This window comes from Charadrius vociferus, unplaced genomic scaffold, assembly GCF_000708025.1.
Source record: "Charadrius vociferus isolate BGI_N301 unplaced genomic scaffold, ASM70802v2 scaffold92, whole genome shotgun sequence".
NCBI classification, from domain to species: domain Eukaryota; kingdom Metazoa; phylum Chordata; class Aves; order Charadriiformes; family Charadriidae; genus Charadrius; species Charadrius vociferus.
The window spans coordinates 4503830-4527683 of record NW_009647874.1 but is presented as its reverse complement, the minus strand read 5'-3'; the positions used below and the strand labels follow the sequence as shown (position 1 = coordinate 4527683).

The window sequence follows — 23854 nt, the reverse complement described above, 5'->3', positions numbered from 1 at the left end:
GGCTTCTGCATGGTGGCAACTCTATGGAAGACAGTCTCTGTAGGATGCCTACTGCAAGGTGGCCCTGGTCATGGACACAACCACAGTCCAGATTTCCGTTAATAATATGCCCAGGAAGGTAGGGAGTTACCACAAGCAATAAGTGTGTGTGTGTGCGCAGCCATGATTTGTTACACCACTTAACGTCTCCATCTGCCATGGTCAGCATGTAGCGATGTCCCTGCACAGGAGGACTAGGGGTTAGTCTTGAGCTGCCTGGAGAGCAGCTCTCACGCCGCCTGGCTCCTCTGCCTCGGCCCCTGCCTCTCCTGTTGCCGTCCGTGGAAAAAAGACAGCCTACCAGTGGCACTGCAAGCACACCTTAACCCGGCTGCTCTGAAGCTCTCAACACAACATGGCTCTTCTGCTTCCACCGACAGCAAGGGACGCTGCCCGGCCAGCCCTAGAAGCTGCTATGGGACTGCTGGTCTGCAGGCAGGCCACAAGCTTTAGGTGGCCCCGGGTGGCCTACAGGCTGTTCCTCGTGGATAAAATTGCCATTTTCATATAATGAATTGAAAAATGCTGTTGAATTTCCATAAAAAAGAGTAATATTGGCCTCATGTGGGCTCACAGCCAGCCTCATCTCTTTCACTGTCTACAGAAAAACTGTTTCTTCTGTTTAAAGGAAGCCAGCTCTATTTCTAGACAACATATGGAAAAAATGCCTGCAAGTGTTTAGTAAACTGTAAAATATTTTTTCATGATATTTCAGTAATCTTAATAGAAGAAAGGTGCACATTCAGTCCTTGAGGAACTACTTCTTTGGATTTGGGCCCAGTGAATTAGAGAGTGTGCAAGAGATGGTCCAAGTCTAAAACGTATGCTTTAAGCATCTCAGAAATAAATGTATTTACTGCATACCTATTTTCCTGCATATCTGCTCCCTCCGAATGTGATCTCAGCCTCATCCTGCATCAGCACATCCTAAGATATTTACCAATTTCAGCAGGCAATCTCGTTAGCAACAAGTACGATTGTAAACCCATAGTGGGATTTATAGGACCTCTATATCTGAGCTCATCACCTAAATTCCCTTTGTAGCCAGTGGACAGAAACAAGCACTTTTAAGGTGTGATTCATTGTGCTTATTTTAGACCTTCAGTACAAGATGGGGTAAATCTCAACTTCTGTGTTTAAATCAGGTCCCTTTTTTCTCTCCTGTTCCACTTTCTTTTGCTATTTAACCCCCGTGAATTGTTACGAGGCTGATTGTGTGTCCTCAATGGCCTAAAAATGGCCTTTGCACAGGTGTGGGACCACCAGTTCCTGCTGGTTCTATTGCAGGGCCATAAACCAGCAATGCTCATTCAAGCAGATCAGTAACACAACGTCAGGCAACAGTGCTGGGCCTCGAGTGTAACCCCTCCCTCTACACTGCTGTCTCACATGGCATATTTGAGTCACCAGCGCTAAGGGCTTTCAGTCCCCAGATTACTGGTCTCTCCCATCCGCCTTCTGACGCAGAGCAGAAAAGCTGGTCAGAAATTTTGCATGGAGACATCAGCACTCACTGTCTTTACCTCAGGACGGAACTGAACTCTCTTGCTAGGAATAGCGGGAGAAGGTGGGTGCCAGTCCCACAGGTGGGATGGGAATGAGAAGAAAGCAGGAAGGTCCTGAGCTGCTCAGAGCAGCTCTGCATTGCCCTCTGTCTTTTTTCCTGTGAGTAATTTCAGCTCTACCTTGTCCTATATGTCAGATGCCCAGGCTAGGAGATGGGGTTGAGGAAGAAAATGTCTGTAACTGCAGGAAGAGCCGACTGTGGGACCAGGAAGGCAAAATGAAAGGTTGAGGAGATAAAAACGGAATTATTATATTATTCATGACACTAGTTAGCTATGTTTGATTTGCTGGGGAAAGCCAGAAGTCCCCATTTTCTCATACAGCACATTATGCAAATGGAAGATGGACTTGTCTGTCATGGGTGAAGGCAGACTCCCAAAGGGACCTTGACATCCAGAGGGACCTTAACAGACTTGAGAGGACCTGGCTGAACCTCAAGAGGTTCAACAAGGCCAAGTTCAAGGTCCTGCACCCGGATTGGGCCAAGCCCCAATACCAATACAGATGGGGGATGTACTGATTGAGAGCAGCCCTGCCGAGAAGGACCTGGGGGTACTGGTGGATGCAAAGCTGGACATGAGCCAGCAACGTGCACTCGCAGCCCAGGCGGCCAACCATATCCTGGGCTGCATCAAAAGCAGCGTGGCCAGCAGGTCAAGGGACATGATTCTGCCCCCCTCAGAAGAGCTATTTCGCTCTTCTGAGATCCCACCTGGAGTACTGTGTCCAGCTCTGGGGCACGCAGTACAAGAAAGAAATGGATCTGTTCAAGTGGGTCCAGAGGAGAGCCACAAAAATGACCAGAGGGATGGAACATCTCTCCTATGAAGAAAGGCTGAGAGGTTTGGGGTTGTTCAGCCTGGAGAAGAGAAGGCTCCAGGGAGACCTTATAGGAGCCTTCCAATACTTGAAGGGGGCTTATAAGAAAGATGGAGAAAGACCTTTTACTGGGGCCTGTAGCAACAGGACGAGGGGCAACCATTTCCAACTGAAAGAGGGTAGGTTTAGATTGGACCTAAGGAATGCATTTTCAACAATGAGGGGGGTGAGGCACTGGAACAGGTTGCCCGGAGAAGTTGTGGAGGCCCCATCCCTGGAAGTGTTTAAGACCAGGTTGGATGGGGCTCTGAGCAACCTGGTCTATGGGAGGTGTCCCTGCCCATGGCAGGGGGGCTGGACTAGTTGATCTTTGAAAGTTCCTTCCAACCCAACCCATTCTCTGACTCTATGATTCTATGATAAATCTAAACTGCAAATGAAAATATCCTTTTTCAAGACAAATATTTTTCAAAACAGAAGTGAGAAAAACATTAAGAAGGGTCTGTCCTTTGGTAAATGTTATCTATGTCCAGCTTGTTCCTGCAGGAAGTGTTTACTTTCATGTCTGTTGACAGGGTGAGAATTCCATATCTAAGAATGCCAAGTGGAGGAGAAAAAGATAACTAGTGCTAAGGAAGGAAGGATTTGTTAGTATTGCCTGAATAACATTAACAGCAATAGAAACATTTTGTTGATGTGACTGGTGTTTAGTTCTTGTTGAAGTGCTTTATCGATGATTTCTAGACGTAACGGCTCAGAACAGAGCTGGGATTTTGACCTGGAGATGCTGGCTAATAATGGTGTGATTTGGGAAGGTAACTCCCTGAACATTGTGCTCCCAACATATCTCTGACGTCCCACCTCAGTTACTGGTAATGTGCATCACAGACAGACACATATTTTGTTATGACAGAGACCTTTTTTTTAAATGTTTCGTTAAGCGACTAGTCCTCTCTGCAATGCACCATTCTAGAAGAAAATTTCCATTAATTTGAAGTTATTTGAAGCTGGATTTGGAATAACAAATTATTTGAATACTCCTGAAGTTGTTATGAGAAACACCCATGGTACAACTGGGGAGGCAAATATCTTTCACAGAAATACAAAGTGGCTCAAAGACATAAAAAGATTTGAAATTCTTAGGATGGCTACACAGCACTTGGTTAACTTATGCTGTGTGTCCCATTATGTACTGTTGTGATTCTTGCTCTCTACCAGGATCAAAGTTATAGATACTCTGGGAATGGCAATTTCACCTAGGCTGTGACTCCTCTCAGCGCTAAGCACAAGTTTTATATACTCTAGCGCTTACATTGAGAGCTTACATGGTATTTAAGGATTTTGAGGGTCTTGTAGCTCTGGACTCAGGGGTGAAATTCATCCAGTGTAGTTAGCAGTTTTTTCCATAGCTCTTCTACAGCACTTTCCTTCTGAGGATACAAAGTGATTTGCAAACATTAATTAATTCTCATAAAGCCCTATGAGGCAGATAAGTGTTAAGTATCCCTGTGTTAGTACATATGAGAAACATGAGACCTGAGTGCCTTATGATCCATGCTGTTCTCAATATTCATTCCCAAAAAGGAATATGTGCCTTGGGACAGGGGAAATCCCCATTTTTTCGTCATTCACTTGTTTTCCTTGGACCCTCTGGAGTCCTTCAAGGGCAGCGGGGATGAGGCTGGGATTCAAACTACAGCATGTGGGATTCAAGCTACACAGATCGGAAAAGAGAGGGAGCCGTGCTGTATTTGCTACTGGTTTTGTGGGGAAAAGCAGGGCTCTTTATGCAACCTGTGGGTTACTTGCTAGATGCTCCAGCACACTGTTTGAAAGGTGGCTTGGGCTGCCAAAATAGAAAACACCCCTGAAAGTGCAGGCATACTTGAGGACTAACAAGAGCAATAGAGCTAGATGGCAAGCGGAGGCAGAGGAATTACTTGAAGAAAGAGCCCCAGCTGAATCCTGCCCGTCTCACCGAGGAAAACCATAGTCTTTTTGAAAGAACGATGGAGCCTTGGATGCCCCAAATCTTAATGTTTTTTCTCTATGTAGCTTTAGTGAGGTAAGCACAAACAGGGCCTAAAATGACTTTCCCAGTTTGTTAACATTAAAACCAATTTACAGCATGGCAACCAGTAACACTGGAAATGGAGTCTTGGCCTTATTGAGGGCAAATGCCAGCTTTATGAGAGACCCTGAAGTAACCAAATTTTCATGTTAAGTATATTGGGTGAGAGTCATTGTTCTCCAGTTTTCGAGACAGACTAGACATAAGATCGTCCAAGTGCTTTTCTGAAAGCATTCTGACAAATTTATCTGCGGTTACATGCCTTCCCAGCCCTCAGTGCACAGCACATAAGCTAATGTAACAATTATAATTATGATAGTGATCAGACCTAGCAGGCCTTTTTAAGACATGAAAATCTGACTAATTCTCTAGTTTCAAACACAATGAGTTCAAATATGTGATGTAAATGCTAACAAAAAGATACCAAAATGAGAGGCATGTTAGGTCTGCGCCAGCCAAACTTCTATTGTTACTTTAACACGTCCATATTCTTCAGGCATTGTTTGTATTTCTATTGTGCCAGGAGATTTTATTCTTTAGTTCGAGGATTCTCCCTGAATGGGGGAGGAAAACGTTGCTATCGCTGTGAAAAAGAAACATTTCTTTCTGACATATTAAGCATTAAGAGGATTATGTAAAGGCAAGGCATATTGTGGAAGGAGATGTTCTTAATATAGCTTTGACCATGAACCCATGACCCTCCAGAAAATTTAGGAGAGTTAAAAAACCCCTTTTGCTTTGACAATCTTTTAATTTAAAAAAAATCTTCTTGTAAAAAGATCAAGGAATTCATCCACTGTTATTTACATAAAATTCAACCTTTCCTGCTTAAAATCATGAATCATTCAATGTCACATCTGCAGGATATCTGAGGCAGATGCCATTAATCCAAGTCATTTCACAAATTCCAATTTCATTTGGATTAAAACCTACAACTAAATCAGTGAATAGCATATACTGTACATGCGTTAAGGCTGGTGACTACTAAAGTCTCTTGGGTAGATAAACTAAGCACAGATTAGCCAGGTCTAAGTATATGTCCTCGCATAGGGGAAAGAAAAAATATCCTGACATTTCAGTGATGTAGATTTGAATCAGTAGCCATGAAAAACGGTTGAACATTTGTATTACAAAAGAGATACTACGGCACAGTCCCAAAGGTGCATTTCTTATAAATTAATTAGCTGCACAAATTATTTTGATAACAGTTACTGCACTTCTGAGGTGATATGGCTACTCAGTGATGAGTACTTGATGATCAATGGTAGGCACTAGTAATATCCTTCATGCTGAGTGACTTTTATTACAATTTAGATTTACAGTATATACATATGTGTTTGTATCTACACTTAGGACTTGATCTTCTTAACCTCCTTTACCTAAGGCGCTCTGTTCACTATAATCTCTTCCTTTTGAGCCCTGTGATATTTGGGTAAAAGAAATAGGCAAACAAGGGGCTTGGGTATCCTGCCATGCGACAAGGAGGACTATGCTTGGCCTTTGGCCACACTTGAACCTCTGCATATCCTTTGTTCTTACCTGTCACTCATGCCACCATGGAACACTATAAAGGACTAAGGCCAAGGGGTCTGTATATCTTGCTGGCTGTGAGGATCCTATAAGCTGCTATTTGTTGCGCCCACCTGCAATACACGGTTCCTTTGAATCAATTCCCATTGCTTTACCAACCCTGGATGATTCAGAAGCCTCTGTTTGCAAGGAAACCTCTCCCTCCTGGCATAATCCTTCTGGATTTGTACAGAATGACTTCTTACTTTCCCAGAATGAACCTGGACATTGCTATGGTGTAAAGAAGCCTGCATGTCCCTGGACTTTTACAACAGATTAAAACAAGAAAGTGTCTTTCATGGAACATCAAAGAAGGATAGTCTGCTCTGGTCCCATCCAGAACACACAGAGCACTTCTGACTCATGGTGAAGTGCCTAAGACTATTCAGGTTCTTAAGGTGGAGCATATGCTTAACTGGACCAGACCCAAAAGCCACATGGATTTTGCCAGACCAGGCCCTAAGAGATGAAAGGAAGTATTCGTTGTCACCATGCCACATTCAGTCATCTAAAGAGCATCAACCATACACAGCAAATAGTCTGCACTAAAAATTATTCTGAATAACCTCATCAAAATAGTATAGCTGCAAGAAACCCTATGGAGATAAGGCCAAAACCTCTAATCCATTTATACATCTAGTTGGTTTAAGTGGCTGCTATTTCATCCTGTTACACCACCAGAAGTTAAGGCTCAGTGTGCTCATCAGACAACACAGATGACGCCAGCACAAGAACTGAAAACCAGCGTGTTTTTCCATGGAAGCAATGGGTATTTTAGCTGGAAAAATTCAATATAAGAACAATGTACAAGAAAGGACAATCATCTACATGAGATCCTCAGTACTTGGAAATGTTACATCAGGACAGCATTAATTCTTGCTTTTCTTTGAAGTTTCTTGACATATTACATCCATACAAAGAGTTCATCATGATTAAGAAAAATATCTCGATCTTAGTAAAATAAACATGCTTCAAAGTTCCATATTTGAAACTCAAATGCCACATGTGCAATAAAACTAAAGTCCATTTAAGGCAAGTAATATTTGTCACTTCTAAAATTTCTCAACATTAAATAGAAGTAAGGGCTCCCAAACCCCCAAACTTATCTGAAGATAAACATCATAGGCACCATCAAAGAAAACAGAAGCTAATCTAACTGGAATTTCACTTTCCTGATCTGAGGAGAAATCCCACAGTACCTTCACATGGTATTGAAGCAGCTGACAGAATCCATTGCTACTGCTCTCGTAAATCACGTCAGACTTCCACAGCCGGAGATCAGGCAAGTGATAAACAGAAAGGCACCGATCAAGTTCTCCATACTTGTGACCAAACAAATTGTGTTCCTTCTGGGGTGGGTAACAGCCAGAGTTAAGAGTGACGGGAGGACTTGGAGGGTGTGTATTTTGTCATTTAAAGGCAGGTCCATGTTCACTCTTAAAGCCAGCCACACTGGAACACTCAAGTCTGTGCTAAGAGGTGACCACAGCCTGAGCTCAGGACTTCTCTTGAGGGGGAAGTCTCTGAGCACCAACAGGCACATAAATCTTGTCCCCTCCCAGGGACTGAGCAGTCCCTCCATAGCTACCCCACTTAGCTGCTTCAGACAACAGGGTGAATGCTCTGAGTTTCAGCAATAGCTGGAGTTATGGTAAGCAGCCTCGACAAAAAAATGTAGGCATGTGGGGCTCAGTGTGCTCTCAAGCCCACTCTTTACCACAGGGTACATACAGCCTGTGTTACCAAAGATGTTTTACTGACAAAACGTGCTGCACTGTTTGGTATCTTTTTTTTTTTTTTCAAAATGCAGGTCTTCAAAAATGGGGGAGGAAAAAAAAAAGGCAGTAAGGATCAATCAATCAACCATGGATATCAGTAGCTACTTCTACTTCTATTTTCTATTGAAAGAGTCTTTTGTACTCACATTTCCTTAATATATAAGTAAATTAGATTAGAAAAAAACAGTCAAGGGTCCAACTAGTAACTCGGACAAGAACAGTCCATTGAAAGTCACCAGAGCTGCTGACTTAAGTAAAGGTTGCAAATCTGATTGCAAAAAAAAATATATTTCCAATACAGAAAAAGAAAACTAAATGTGTGAAAACCCCTGGAAATGAACAAAAATGCACTGAATGCAAGCACAGTTGATATGAACTGGCCTTGACCTCAGCTGACCCAAATTAAACTCCAATTATTGTGGGATTAATTCTCCTGGCATGAAAAACACAGCCTGTCAACAGGAACTGAAAACATCCCATAAATCAAGAAACGTTAAAGCCTAGTTGAGGATTATGCATGAAGAGTGAGAGGATTATGATAGGAAACAGTTCTTAGCCTGATGAGCAGCAAACTCAGCTTCCCAGATAAAGGAAATTGCATGTAATGCTCCTGTACAGCCTAGAAGAAAATGCTGCAAGCTTCTGCTAGATGAAAAAGATATGGAAGTCAAAATCTGTGGGATGAAGCCTTCCCATGCAAAGCCAACAACTGTTATAGATATCTCTCTGTCTCTCTGTGTGTACGCAGCAGAAATTAACACATTTTCTTTACTAAGTGGATTGCAGTTTGCCACGTTTTTTTCATTTATCTGTTTACTGTCAGTAACAGAATGCAATTTTCCACCATCTCTTTTAAGTACTTGCTATCAGCATATCTGTTTTCAGGCTTTTTGTTTGATACTGTAGGTTATACTGTTGGTGAGGAGCTGAGCAAGAGGAAAAGTTATTTAAAAAGACAGGAGATAAGGAAATGCATGCAATTTGTTGGAACTTACTGCACGTGAAGCAATGCCGTCTTTCTCCAACTTAATGTGGACTACACAACTCTTCTATGTGCCCCAGTGGGGTAGTAACAGGGAGATGGCACGTTAATGTTGAAACGTCTGTGACGTGTCCATGCTCGCAGTAAAAGTTCTCCATGTCTATGATTTGCCCCCATACATTCCAGTTCAGGAAAGCCCTTGTGTATGTGCTCAAGCTTTGCTGAAGTCAACAGGATTTCAGTACAAGCTTAAAGTTAAGAATCTGTTGAGAGCTTTCCTGAATAGGGATCTGTGCTTATTGCACTTGATTCAATCAACCCATAAGATTTTTGTTTCTGAGTTTTTCAGCACAAGAATAGAAAGGGTATGTTTTGTGCATTAAGATCAGTTCTTTCTAGGATTTCTAGTGTATGAAAATGTTTGGAGAGTGGTACAGAACAATTCATTCTGGAGAGACATCATTGTATATTGCACATATGCACACATACATGTCTACACTCAGAAAAAATTTTGCTCAGTATTGGAGAGATATTCACCTTTGTTTGGATCAATGCTGTGGTTGACTATTTCTGTAGCACAGTGTCCAGAATAACTGAATTATCCATGAAAGGTATACTGTCCATGTGAATGGCACACAGTCATTATGACAAGTGAGCGCTATTCCGCACCCAGTGAAGTCCTTGTTGAGTGTACTGAACTAAATGCTCCATACTGCTGTGCAAGGTGATAGGTCCCATCAATGCATCCAGGTCGTTAAAAAAATCTACAGGGGAAAAAAAAATCAGCATCAGAAGCGCAAAGCTGTATTTGCTACTTGTCACCCTTTAATAGATTTTATTCTCTTGCAAATTGAGTCAAGCTGAACATTTCATGGGAATGAAAGTTTAGTGCTGGTGAGATTAATTTTAAAGCCCTGTGGTTCATGATGTTACAGGCTGATGCACAACAATTTTCTTCTTAAAGAACAAAACAGTGAGTTCTTTGGCTTTGCTTTTCATTAATTTCCATTGAGTCTTGATAAAGCAAACATAAGCTGGGCAAGATTTATTTTGAGATTAAGGACAACTAAATCAAAAGGTTTACACACAAGTGTCTATCTATACACATGCTAGGTATCTAAGCTACCGCGACAGACAAATAGAGGCCTGTACAACACAGTCATCCCAGCCTGAAGAGTAATTTGACTAACTAGCCACTAAGAACTGAATTCAATTGCCTACTTTGAGGCATGTAGTGCCCATTTGAGATGCCTTCAGGCAGTTGATACATACAGCCCGGACTGGCAGATCTAACACAGGACCTACAGGAGATTTCTGGAATGGCAGTGTAGGAAAGGATACCTTAAGGGGCATTTGGCAGCTATGGTTAGGCAACTGAATTTTATCCCCGTGTCCCCTTCAGGGTGATCTGAACAGCTCCCTGAGCTCTGCTGTTTGTATGGAACAAAGTTCCATCACCTGCAAGGGGAGATTACCCCCCAACTCACATACATACACCTACGCTTAGGTGTCCTCATTTTGATTTGAATCCTGCCCATGTCCCTGCCTTAAATACATACATTAGCCTGAAAACCAAGGAATAATTTATCATCAAGTCAGATGCTGAGGCACGTGCTTATGGAAACCAGTTCAGCTGAGAGAAGTTTGCTTTGAAGAGGGAGTGAGGCACCTCGTTCCCGTCTGTGTCTGCTCGGATCGGGGCAGGGCTAGGGGCTGTTCATTCCTTCTGCAGAGAGGAAGCACGCTCCTGCTTTTTGACATGGTCTGGCTAAACACATCCCATCCAGCTCCATGACTTTGGGGGCCAGGAAGCTGCCTTGCCTCCCACAAATCTTCCTCTCCAGAATGACACAGATGGCAGTAAATGCTACCCACAGCTATGTCTGTGACCTGTCTGTCACCAGTCCTGACCACCCAAATAAAGAAAAAAATCACATGCCTCTGAGCGAGACAGCTATCAAAATTGCCTTTTGGGGCTGTTTTTGAACAGACATGGAGCAAACTGAAGAAAAAATCACCTCTGCAGTCCTAATTTGCAGAGAGGATTCCTATCAAAATAGGTATTTTCCTGATCAAAATCATGTGACAGTCTTCCAGAATAGTCCATTGCCTTGACTCACCTCTGTTTTCCTTGGCCAGGTTGTCAGCCATCTCCCAGTAGTCATAGCTGTGCAGGATGCTGTTGGTGATGCTGACATGGTTGGCGGCCATCTGATGAATGCGCTGTGGGATGCTGATGATAGGAGATGGGGAAGGGGCCCCCGTGCTTCCCTGGGATCCTACAGAGCTGACTGGAGAAGGGCTAGGCGACATGGGTGATGGAGTTCCTGTGCTCCTGGAAACAGATTTTAATACATTTACTTAAAAGGTGTTGGGATTAAAAACATGAGAGTATCAGAGCATGCTGCAGGTAATTTCTGACTGCCGATCTGATGTAAGTTTCTGTGCAACTTACTTTCCACTGGCACCCCAAGGAGATGGGTTCTGGGCAGCTTTTGATGAATTCTGCAAAGGAAAAAATAATTCACAATGCATAAAATTTGTATAATACTATGAAATTCAGAGCATTAAATAGTACAAAAGTAAAGAAATGTAAAGAAAAAAATTGTGCAGATAAAAGTATTTGAGTCTCATGATGCAATAAACCCACTCAGCCTAGTTGTGTGTTGTGATGAAGCAGTGCTACAGCACAGACTCAAATCACAGTCTATTAAACACCCTGGGATGGGGGATGATTAGGAAAACATGTTAGTTGAAACTGAAACTTTTCACGGAAATCCTGGGAGTTCAGAAGAAAGTGCTGCCAGGACTCTTTGTGAGGTTTAGGCTGGATTTTCTTGTAACAGAGAAAACCAGGACTGGCCAGCAGGTCAAGGGAGGGGACTCTGACCCTCTACTCTACTCTTGTGAGACCCCACCTGCAGTACTGCATCCAGCTCTGGAGCCCCCAACATAAGAAGGACATGGACCTGTTGGATTGGGTCCAGAGGAGGGCCACAAAGATGATCAGAGGGCTGGAGCACCTCTCCTATGAGGAAAGGCTGAGAGAGTTGGGGTTGTTCAGCCTGGAGAAGAGAAGGCTCCATGGAGACCTTATTGTGGCATTCCAGTACCTAAAGTGTGCCTACAGGAGAGCTTGGGAAGGACTTTTTGCAAGGGCATGTAGTGATAGGATGAGGGATAATGGCTTTAAAATGGAAGAGGGTAGATTTAGATTAAATATTAGGAAGAAATTTTTCACTGTATAGGTGGTGAGACACTGAAACAGGTTGTCCAGAGAAGTGGCGGAAGCTCCATCCCTGGAGGTGTTTAAGGCCAGGCTGGATGGGGCTTTGAGCAACTTGGTCTAGTGGGAGGAAAGTAGGAACTCGATGATCTTCAAGGTCCCTTTCAACCTAAAGCATTCTATGATTCTATGATTTCCTACCATTCTCCTGCCCCCAAAGAACCGCGGGACTGTGCAGGTCTGCTCAGCCTGGCTGACCACAGAGATGTGAATCTGAGGCTCCCGCTGCTCAGGTGGGTATTTTAACCACCAGGCTCAAGAATCTCTCTCATGATTGCTCCTGTTGGAGCTGTTCCCCTTGGTCTGAATACGGCAGCATTCACAGGGCCAGAGAGGCTGCCCTTGTAGACTGGTGGTTTTTCTAGCTGAAAGGTTCCCCAGAGGGGGACATCAGATCATTTAGTGTGATCTCTTGTACACCTGCAGCCATTAAGACTCTCGCTGGTATTCTGTGCTTAGGCTAAATAATTTAATTGCTTGAGGAGAAACTACTTTGTACAAGCACTACATTTACAGAGCAGGAGACATTCAGATGTCCGCAATAATGGAAACTGAATAGTTAAAATGATTCTAATAGTCAATCTACAAGAGCTAGTGGGAATTTACTGGCAGGTTCCTGCCCATTTGACCTGTGGAAAGACTCCTCTCCTCTCCCAAGTGCAGTAACTGATTTAATCCTGGGTCTGTGAGAAAGAAGGATGCAAAAACCAGAAGTCTAAGAGACAAAACTTTTCTGGTCCATCCCATCTGCAGCCTCATATTGAGCAATGGCCAGTTTCTAATTCTTCAGAGGCAAGTGACCTCCTCGCAGCCTTCCCTGAAACCATACATCCAGATAATTGTGTGCTGGGGAACAGCCCTTCCTTCTTGACAACCACAGGAGATGAAGTGAAATCCTGCAGCTCGGGATCTGTTTACAGATATCATTTAAATACAAGGCTGCAGGTGTTGCAAGCTGCAGGAGTTACAAGCGTTAACAGCAGTACAAACACTCTTGGTCTCCCATGGCTTAGGAAGGAAAAATGATAAAGAAGGGTCTTCAGAGCTTCACAGATTTCAAGGTCAGGAGCAATCCTCCGGGACACTCAGTCTGCAATTTCTCTCTTTCACCAATCATAGAAGTTTCACCAGAAGCTAAATTATTATTTATTTTTTTAAAAAAGGATAGCTAGTCATATAGAAACCCTAAGATGCTATTTATTCTCCTTGTTCTCCTGTGTGGAATGTTTAGCAGGCCTCACAGTTAGGAAAACGCATTCTATTTCAGGGTTTCAAGACTTAATTTTCTTAACTTCAGTGCTAGCTTTTGCATTTTGTTGGCCCAGTTCCAGCAATACTGCATGCCACCAGGTATTAGCAGCTCTGTTTCCACATACACAGTGATCACATCCTCTCTTAACCTGTTCTGCAGTAAGCTGGACACATCTCCTGAGCCTCTCTTCAAAAAGTGCGTTTTCTCAGTTTTGACATGTCCTCTGAACTGCTTCTTGTGTTCCCACATCTTTCATGCGCACACCAACGCTGGCTGTATTTTAGCAGTGATCACATCAGTGCAGTGTGTGCCTGGGCATTCTTCCTGCATTTTGACACTGGGCCTTCTACATACCAGGTAAGAGGTATGAAAAATAAGCTTGGGAGTGTCCCACAAGGGGTTGTTCTTTCAATGGATTTTCTTTTTTTTTTTTTTTCTTTTTTGGCAGGAAAGGCTAAGGTGTGAAAGGAAAAAAATGAAAAGTTCTCATTTACCATCCTAAATAGAATCAAGCTGCGAGTCCTTGGCATTTGCTCCTCTTACAGAAGCTGCTTCTTCTTTTTTTTTTTTTTCCCTTTTTGTCTCAGAACTACTGGCCTTCATCTTTCTAGTGTAATGGAAACTGAGTATGTGTTATTTATTTACAGAGATGGAGGCAGGAAAATAAGAAAACCAAAGTGGAGTCAAGGATACTTCCGCTGTAATGTAACCAGCCTCTGCCTTACTGTACAACTTTGCACAGCTTTATTCTCCTGTTTTAGGTATATTACTCCAGCTTCCTCTCAGTTCTGCACCAGAAAGGTAGGGGTAAGGATTCTAAAGAGTGTAATGTTGTAAGGGACCATTTCTTATCCCACTTTGCTTACTGCTACCCGTTCTGGTTTCTTTATGCTCTCAAATGTGTCTGGCCCCTGAATACCTGTGGCTTCTTTGTAATTCTCTGCTGCATTAATTTTTTTTTATAATGGAAATAAAATACTTAAAGGGAGATTTAAATAATATTCTTTTTCTTTTCTAAAAGTGTGTCTAATTTTCCCTGCAAATGTGTGTGACAAGGTTTAAAGTCTTTCTTTGATTGATAATATATGTGGAAGTTCTTAATGCAGTCAGCATTTCACGTCACTTGGTTTTGAAAGCTTTTAGATACCAAATATGAAATGAGTGGAGAATTGGCTTGTTTTCCACTGAAAATTATAGCAAATGGATTTTTTTTTCCATTTTTACTCTCAAAGGTGAGAATACCTTCTAATGTGAAACTACACTATCATTATATCAGCAGGAGCCCTGCAAAAAAACAAGCTCATCTTGGCTATAGCAGAGTATAAGTCCATTTTATGTTTGCTGTGAAACAGTTGCTGTCTGCTCATAGGAGACATTTTACATGGTTGAAAGCCTGACCATCCTGTTCTTAATGCAGGTATTCTCTCAACTGGTAAAGAAAAATAAAGTGCTGTAATAGGTACGTATTTCTTTCCCCTGAAATCAAGTCATTGTTAGAGAAACATAACATGTTGAATTATATATGGCTAAATTTTTAGAAGCAATTACAGTGACTTCAATTTCAGTTTGACAATAACAGATCTGTCAATTTCCTTCACTGTCTTCATGTGTTCAGAATCTGGTCATGAGCATTCATGCTTGTATTTGAATTTTACGATTAACAAAATGTCAAAGGATGGATGTTTTTCATTTCAAGGTACCTCCTTCTGCAAAAAAAAAACCCAACTGTTCAAAGTTGTCAAAAAAAACCCCCTCTGTTCAAAGACAAATGGCTGTTTAGGTCTCCCAAAAGAGTTTGCCTTAAAGCTTGTACTTTGTAAAGCTTGTACATACGTACTTGTACGTATATATTATTTTTTTAATTAGAATGATAAAGACCAGTTTTGTGTTTGGAGATGAAATGCTGGATGGACTGACTGCTAGGTGAGCTTCACCTGAAAGGTTTTGTACCTGGGATACTTTCAGAGAGAGGATGCCTGTCAAATAAAATATATTAAACTACTTTTAATGACTTCCTGTCTTATTCAAAATAACCAGGGTTTGGATCTGGCAGAGAGTGGAAAACGGAAGCAGTAGCAGGCAAAGCAAAGCAGGACGGGGGGCCCAGCAGTGCTGTGTCAAGTACATGGCAGGCGGTTTGGCTGCCCTCTGATGCTTTCATGCAACTCCCACTGAAGTCAGCGTGGGCTGTTTGCCAGTTCCTTGGGTCAGAACATGTCCTGCTGCACTGTCCTACCTATTGATGCTGCTAAGTGGAAGCCCTGCAGCTGAGGGCTGATCTAGATCAAAGTCGTCAACTCACAGATAGTCTAGTGGGAAGTGTAATCCTGGAGAGGATTCTTAGAGCAAAATCTGCAAAACCTATTTGCAACAGAGCTGGATAGCACTAGACAATTGACCAAGAATAATCTCAGAATACCTGTTTGTTAGTACAATAAATTTCTTATCCTTAATGAAGGGACATGGTGTGTATTTTGCAGAGGGGCCCTTGTGAAGACAACAGAACTGACTAGAGATCAGGTGTTGCTGTGGAAGTCTATGGTAAAACTCTACTGACTTCACAGGGGAAGAACTAAGCCCAGCACAGCTGCTCTTTCAGTAAGATGCTGTATTTCCTATAATGACACACGGATCTAAAGACCTGTCATAAAGAATGCACCTTGAAATACTCAATAAGCGCTTTCGAGTACTTGACCGCGTGGTCTCTCTTGAGTCGGAACATCCTCCAGTACAGAAGGGCCAGGCAGCGGTAACTAAAACAAAAGGGAGAGCAGAAGGTAAAGCATGCCCCCTGAACAGAAACCCCAATTAATTATCTTAAATTCTCAAACTAACAGAGTGGAAGGCTGGCAGCACCTTGCTTATAGTTTTTATCACCATTTGTTTACAGTACTTCCCATTTTGATTGGATTCATGAGCAAGGCTAGGTATTACAGCCAGGACAGGTCACATTGACAATTGCTACCAGTGAGGCACTAAACAAACTATGCTCAGAAGGGTTTGCAGGGTTGGGTTCCCAGGCCTTGATTCTCACTTGAAGTCTGCACGCTTGACCAAAGGCTACTTCTGTGAAATGGTCATTACAGGCCTGGAACCCAACGTACGCGTTTTTTTGCATCTCTTTTTGTAAATGGAAAGGCAGCCTTTTGGGGTATCTTATCCTGGGACTTTATTACAACAGCCTGGAGCCTATATAATGAGCTAAAGCATTAATGGGTGTATTTTGTGTACACCCAGTGGTCTCTTCCAGCAGCTCGAGATAGCTGGGAAACAGGGAAATCTCTGACCTGCCCAGATTTCACTGGCCAAGCTCCTCTGTGGGAAACCAGAATGCAGTTTTTGTTGGAGCCTGAGGCTATTCCTAGGCCACCTGCCTGATTTGTTCCCCAGAGGAAACCAGCAGTGGGCTGAAAATCTCAACGTGCTGTACTGGAATTGTCTGCCCCCGTTAGTCTGAAGAGTGCCACACACCTTTAATGCTATGTAATTAAATGAGAGTAATAGCTATTAACTATAATTATACATCACAATAACTGTTAATCAGCATTCAGGACACACAAACTCTTTTCTTTGCTATTGGCTTTAGGTGTACCTGTCTATTTTCCGAATCAAGAATCACCACCACCTCTTCCCAGCAACCTTTTTGATCGGCACGTGTGGGATTGCCCCACAGTTACACAGCTTTCAAAGCAAAAATCTAGCGTGTTTTGCTTTTCCTTTGGCAGCAGAAGCCTTATTTTTAAAAGCGGTATTTAGTCTCGGAGCCAACGTGAAGCACCAGAAGATGCCTTGAGTTTGGAAGTGCAGGGCGCTCCCCATCTTCCCGCGCCCAGCACCTGCCCAAACCTCAGCAAACCCCTCGAATTAGCAAATAGCTCTTGAAAACAACAACCAACCCAGCCCGGGTTTCTCAGCCGGTTTGGCCTCCCGTCCCGAAAGCAGAAGGTGAATTTCTGCCTTTGGCCGCTGGAGGACAGTCTCTCCTTAGGAGAAGAGGAGCCGGGTTGAGCCGGCAGCCTGGCAGCCCGCCCGGCGGGCGCTGGGAGCAGCCAAGGGGGGATGCGGTGGCCTCGCAGCCACCATAACTCTCGCTCTGTCACCTTCACAGGTACAGCACATATGCAAATGGTGTCAGCTCATCTGCTGGCTGGCAGACGGTGAGTTAAGATTGCTATTCATCGCCCAGAGAAGGCACCGTCTGCTTTCCCCTGCGCTGACCTTTCTGCTGAAACAGATGCAGCGGCTCTGTGAATTTGGATGCGGTTCCGCACACACGCCGAAGCGCTCCAGCACTTCTGAGCAACCCTTCGTAATATAGCTTTATTTATTTTTTTTATTTTTTTTTATCTTTTTTTAACTGTTCTTTCGTCATTTTCCCACCTAAGCATTTTTAAAGCCATTGCCATGAATGCATCCCGTGCTTCGCCTGATGGCACGGTACACCAGTGACAAAGAAAGGGCATTTACAAAAAAATTTGCATCACGGAGTATTTTGTTCTTTTTTTATACAAATAATTAATTAGGACTCTTTATTTATGGAGGCTAAAGATGCATTTCATTTGGATTTTTAACAGATGGCTAATAGATGTTAAAAACACACTTGCTGATTGTAAATGTCCACTTACTGAGAATCAGTAACCATGTAATAGGTATTTTATGTATTAACTACATAGATATTAAATTAAAATTTGATTTTAATAACATTTTAGTATTTTACTACCAATCAGCAACCATCCTGTAGAATCTAAGGTGCGTGCATATATATCTAGAAATCTCAATTTGAAAGGTAATCCAAGAGGCTTAATTATCACCATCACCGTATCTCCCTTCATATAATGTAAATATAATTTATGATTATTGAGCCTAAAATGTCAGCCACAAAAGAAATTACCGAGCTATCGGTACAAAAGTACATCACTCATAAAAACAACAAACCATCAGGCATTTAAAAATTAATTACGCTGACGTACCATAGCTGACCTGTCACAGTCAATAAGTATGAATTGCTTATTTACAGAGACAGAATGCGGACCTGGTACAGTGATACAAGGGCTGGAACTTCCCGGAGCAGAAAGTATTCTCTTAATTTCAAAAGACAACATAATCCTATCTGGCCGTGTCCAGTATCTGATTTTTCAAGAACTGGCTCATTGCAGAAAAGAAGCCTTTTGAGGAAATCTTGATCTACTAACCATAATGCTGCCAGCTGTTTGTCCTCTGGAGTGGCGTTGGGGCCTGAGTGGGTTTTTAGTCTCACCGCATACCTTAAGCAAAAGGAAAAAAGCCAATGTGAATTAACTGAGACAGCTTTATATTACTCATCAGAGAGCTAAGCTGGCCAATGTCATTTGATCTGCCCCCTTATACATATTTGCTGAAGTTACCAGACACACACGTGCTTTTTCTGGTTGTATTTCAGAGCTATTTTGCCATTAGCAGTGCCTCCCCGCACTCTTTAAACAGCAGTAACTCCCTTGAACATCCGTCAGTCCAGAGGGGTGCCTAGCTGGCGAAGCGATGCTGTCCTACCAAAATAACCTCTGCTGCTGCGGAGACCCAGTTACACAGAGTTCATGCAGAAAGGTTTTCACAGCGTTTGAAGGGAGACGACAGCCTGCCTTGAAGCTGGTGCTGCCCTCACCCTGCCAGTTCTGAGCGTGTCTGCCCAGATTTGCTCCTCCAAGCAGAGCACAGCAGAGGGGGAACATGTGGCTCAGAGCTATTTTTGGTCATATGACATTACATTCAAATTCTATAAATATTAAACATCTACAGAGGTAGCACTGCTGTTTCAAGAGTGTATGTGCTATGCAACCACAAATTAGTTTCTGGAAATCTCAGCTTCCAGCTGAATACCTGAACAATGGACAAGGTTAGGACAACACACAGCACTTCTGGGCTCGCTTCCAGAAAAATACCTGTTCCCCATAATTAGCTGCTTGTGGTTTTTTCTTATCTTTGCTTTCAAACTTTAATCCCGATATCTGTGCAAAGATTTGGTGTGACCATTTTGTTTCAACACGCATACCTAGCAAACCACTTATTTTTCTGAGCTGCAGCAAGTGAGATCAACAGCAATTCACACTGCAACACAACCACAGCTACACGCATTATTGAAAGCTATGGATCTGCAAGCAAAATTCATTTCCAGAGTTAGGACCATATATTTACTCTCATGAGAAAAGACAGGGCAGACAAAGAAAGAGCTTTCTGCCTTTTGAAGAAAAGAAGGGAAGAATCGCAGAGATGGGAGGTACTAGGCTCTTATTGAAAAAAAAAAAAAAATTTGATTTTGTTTAATAACCTTCCAGTTAAAAAGCTGGCCTCAAGCCACTGAAATGCATGAGAAGACAGCCCTAAGTGGAATAAAATACCAATGGAATTGTTAACATGTGAGAAAATCTTCACATCAACACTAAGTCCTAAAGAATGCAATTGTTTTAGAAGCTTTGCTTCATTATGAATATGATTAAATATTAAAATGTTTTACTTCCTATGAACTGAGTCCTGATGAGAGCTGTGTGGTTGACTGTCCTGTGGAATGATGCCATGGTCACTGACAGTGCAGCTTTCTCTGCTCGCGTGGCTGGGCTCGCTCTCTTGCAGAGAGTCACTCAGCTGCTGGGATGATTTTGACCTTTGTGTTCTCTACCGATACTGTCAATAATGTTAACTATTCATATCAACCATAACGGAGAAAAGGATGTAGCAGACAAACTTTCTTCACAGGGACTGCAGGTGGGACTTGAATTCTAGACTGTCCTGTTTGGAGAGCTATGAAGGTGACTCAGTGTAGGGGTGGCTTTAGTGTGAGCTGGACTGCTCTGGGGACTCCGCTGGCTACAGCAGGAGCACAGATACCAAATGGACCTTGAGTGTCCATTTTTGTATCACCGTTCACATCTTCTTTCAGGTAACCTTTAAACTGCAGTCTTAAACATGTTGCAACATTTTGCAAACTATCGCTCTATGACAACGTTTTAGTACTATGTATTGTTCTCATTTGAGTAGCATGTGACATATCACGAAACTCTTGAAATAATTTGCAACTCAAGTAATGTGAAAAGCTTTGGGTTTTTTTCGTTTGTTTGTTGTTTTCATTCTACACAGTTTCCTGATTTAATTTCCATAGAAATCACAGATAATACATACACATTACATACGACTGACCAGGCACTTGGGAGGACCTCACTTCTCCCCTTTTACTGTATCTAGGGAATTATGTGATAATGTAGATGAGCATGTTTGCACAAACGGAGTAACCCCTGAGGTCATTTCCTCCCTTCCTACCTGATGAGTTCAACTGTTTCTGAATACATTGTATAAGGGGATTTGGATTCCATTGGGCCTTGTTCCATTGCATTTCCACACTCAATGAACGATAGTGCTGCTTCTGCATAATTCAGTGCCTTTCCAAACTTTTCCACCTAGAGGGAAAAAATAAGGACACAGAGAAATAGTGTAATCATCAAGATATGGTTACATTTGATGGGATTTTCTCAACATGAATTGTAAACTTGACACAAGTTGGTATATCTTCAGCTGCACAATTTTTCCTATGAGAAAGCTAAAGCCCATGAAACCCTGTGCATCAACGAAAATCATAAGATACAGAAAGTAGAGCTGAAAAGGCTACGAGATGTTATTTGGTCCACGCTCTTGTGTCCAAAGAAGGATCAACTCTGCCTAGGACATTCCTGACAGATGTTTATCAAAGCTCTTTCAGTGCTGGAAATTCCACAAACTCATCAGGCCTTTTGTTCCAGCTTTCATTAAAAAGGGTTTCATACATCTTTGCAAATACAGTTTTTCATCACTCAACAAAGAAAGGTAACGATCATCTTGAACTAAGAGAATGAGAATTAAATACTTTGACTACTAACTCTTATTCAAAGGCTCATCTCGGTTCTCATGTCTTCTTTATCCTGACCATTTGCAGCACTGCTTGACCACACTCTCCTCTTGTCAGGAATTTGCTTTCTGTAGCCTCCTTCTCTTTCAGGGACTGCTCTGCTCCCTCAGCTTCTGCCATCCTCCTTCCTTGTCCCATTTCTTCTCCTATTTTCAATACTTCTTTGACTCTGTGTGTATTTGTGTATTTACATGGATATATGTGCATATATGTCCTCAGTGACTATGTATATGCAAATGTGCAGATAATGTTCATATACGTACGCTTACATACCACTTATCTGCTCTCAGAATTTCATTTTTGATGTGGGTAGAGATGAATCATACTAATACCTCTCTGTCCTGCCTTCTCTCTCCTTCAGTCAGAACTCCTGCGGTACATAAAGCCCATTAATGGACTGGATGCATTTGGTTGAAATCTGATGCACGCAGTGAAAGGTTAATGGACCTTATTCTTTTCCAAGGGATAAAGATTTTAAATAGTAACTTTGGAATGCCACACTGGCTTCAATCTATTTTAGGTTCTTATATGACTCCCATTGTGATCATACCGGAGAACTTCACAAACTTTTTATTATATTTCTCTCCCTGACGCTCTTGTGCGGGTGGAAGTGCTATTATCCCAATTTCACAGATGGGGGACTAAGGAGCAGAGAGACTTAGAGTAATTTTCAGGCTGCTCACTCTAAGTGCCTATGTTAGGTACTGCAGTGCCAAAGCAGGAGGTATCGAGCCCAGCAGGGTGATTCAAAGTACCTGGAGGCACTTTGGCAATATGGCAATTCCTCCAGGATCCCTACACAGTCCAGGAGGGAGAGGAAGTACCTGCAAAAGGTTTGAATGTGAAGGATATTTCAATCACCTAATACTGATGGGAGGTTATTTAAACTGTGCCTAAGTGACTTTCACGCAAGAAACTTGTGGCAGAGCAGAGAATAAAAACATTTCTCTTCAGGCTAAGAATTTCCTTTGCATATTAAGTGATCTTTTCCATTCTGTTTAAAGCAACACACTAAATGTACCATTTGTACTTCTCCACAATGTTTTCTGATTTAAGACTCACTTTGGAGTAATATGGAACTGAATAAACCATGGAAATTTGCGCTAATAAACTCAGGTAGGCTGTAAAACTCGGTGCTAGTGTCCTAAATAAAGGGCCTGCTTCTGCTTCCTCAGCCTTTTTACATTCTGCACAGCTGAGAAAAAGAGGTGAGGAAACAGAGGCTCTGAGCTACCTTTCTTTCCTGCTGCTGTGACAACAAAGTGTCTGTCTGACAGAGCAAGGCAGGACTGCAGCTACTCCCACCTGTGAGACAGCCATATTACCACAGGGTCCCACTCCGTATATCATGGCTGCCATCCCAGACGCCTAATGTTTTTAAGGCTGTGCTAGCTTATTGATAGTGCTGGACAAACGTAGCCTTGGAGAAAGCTGAGAGATGGCCAAGGGGAGCTTTCCTGGAGCACTGTGTACTTCGTTGCACCCATTTGTTTGGAAAGACAACATCTCTTTAGTGCTCCATATAACCTCAGATCCCCCTTTTTGTTACTGGCTATGCTGTTAGACAGGTGAAAGCAAGGGCCAAGTATCTGTTTGTTGCAACAGTCCTTTGTGTGAATGGTGTTCCTCTACGGTCACACAGATGCCTTGTGTGCTTCTGATTATGTTAGAAAATATCTGCTATGAAAACAGGATTCTTTTGGCACCGAAAAGCAAAAGCTCTTTAAAAAATGTACAAATACCTCAGCCACCAGACCAAATTTGGGGATACAATTATAGAACCTAGCCAGCTAGTTAAACTGAGAAGATAGGTATGTGGATCCCTTAAACAGCCTCCATTACTATAGTTACTAATTAAAGCAAAGGAATAAATGGAAAGTTTTATTTATCCAGGCCTTTATCTCAGTAAGTCATTATTTGTTAAGTCATAGTTTATTGGGCTATGAACATTTGATTATATAAACATTTCTTAATTTAACAAGCCTAGCCATCCTTATAATAGATTTTATAATTACCCCAGCAATACTGCACTGATGAAGAAACTGCATTACAAAAATAATTTGGAGCAGCATAACTGGAAAGAAAATGTTCTCACCATTGCATCTGCTTTATGCTTCTTCCGTTTAGCTTCCTGCATAAAGTAATCTGCATTGCGTGGCCTACCAGGGAAAAATAAGAAGACATTTTATTATTTTCTGAAGTGCAGAATATTTTCAAGTTATTTTTCCCTTATTTTAAACCTGATTGGCAAACATTTCTTATGAAGAAAATACACTTATCATGTAACCATGCATCTTCTATTTCCAAATTGCTGCCTGTGGAGACAATAGCGTTTATGGCTGTTCTCATTCTTTAGAACTCAGTGATTCAAGGCAAAAAAAAAGCTAATAAAATGCATTTTTATGGATTATATAAACTGCTTCCCAAATTAGCGCAGTTTTGATCTGCAAAACGGATGCAAGCGTTAAGCGGAACAAGTTATTCCGTCTTCTCCTCTCCCTGGTGCTTACTTACCTCTTTTTCTACTCCTCTCTGTACATTGTCATTTGCCTTGGCTTCTCCCTCCTCTCAAAACAAGTG

The 23854-nt window shown here is 42.2% G+C and overlaps 1 protein-coding gene across 1 annotated transcript in view; it reads right to left on the bottom strand.

Annotated features, from left to right (window-relative positions):
- Nucleotides 1-8863: 8863 nt before the first annotated feature.
- Nucleotides 8864-23854, bottom strand: part of AFF3 (AF4/FMR2 family, member 3) — a 295404-nt gene continuing 280413 nt past the window's right edge. Inside the window, exons 17-23 of the mRNA XM_009883126.1 lie at nt 23370-23433; nt 20653-20789; nt 18555-18626; nt 16022-16115; nt 11280-11329; nt 10945-11159; nt 8864-9588 (exon numbers count right to left, since the gene is read on the bottom strand). Of these exons, the coding sequence (XP_009881428.1) occupies nt 9467-9588; nt 10945-11159; nt 11280-11329; nt 16022-16115; nt 18555-18626; nt 20653-20789; nt 23370-23433 (754 nt within the window). The 3' untranslated portion in view covers nt 8864-9466. The remainder of the gene's footprint in view (nt 9589-10944; nt 11160-11279; nt 11330-16021; nt 16116-18554; nt 18627-20652; nt 20790-23369; nt 23434-23854) is intronic.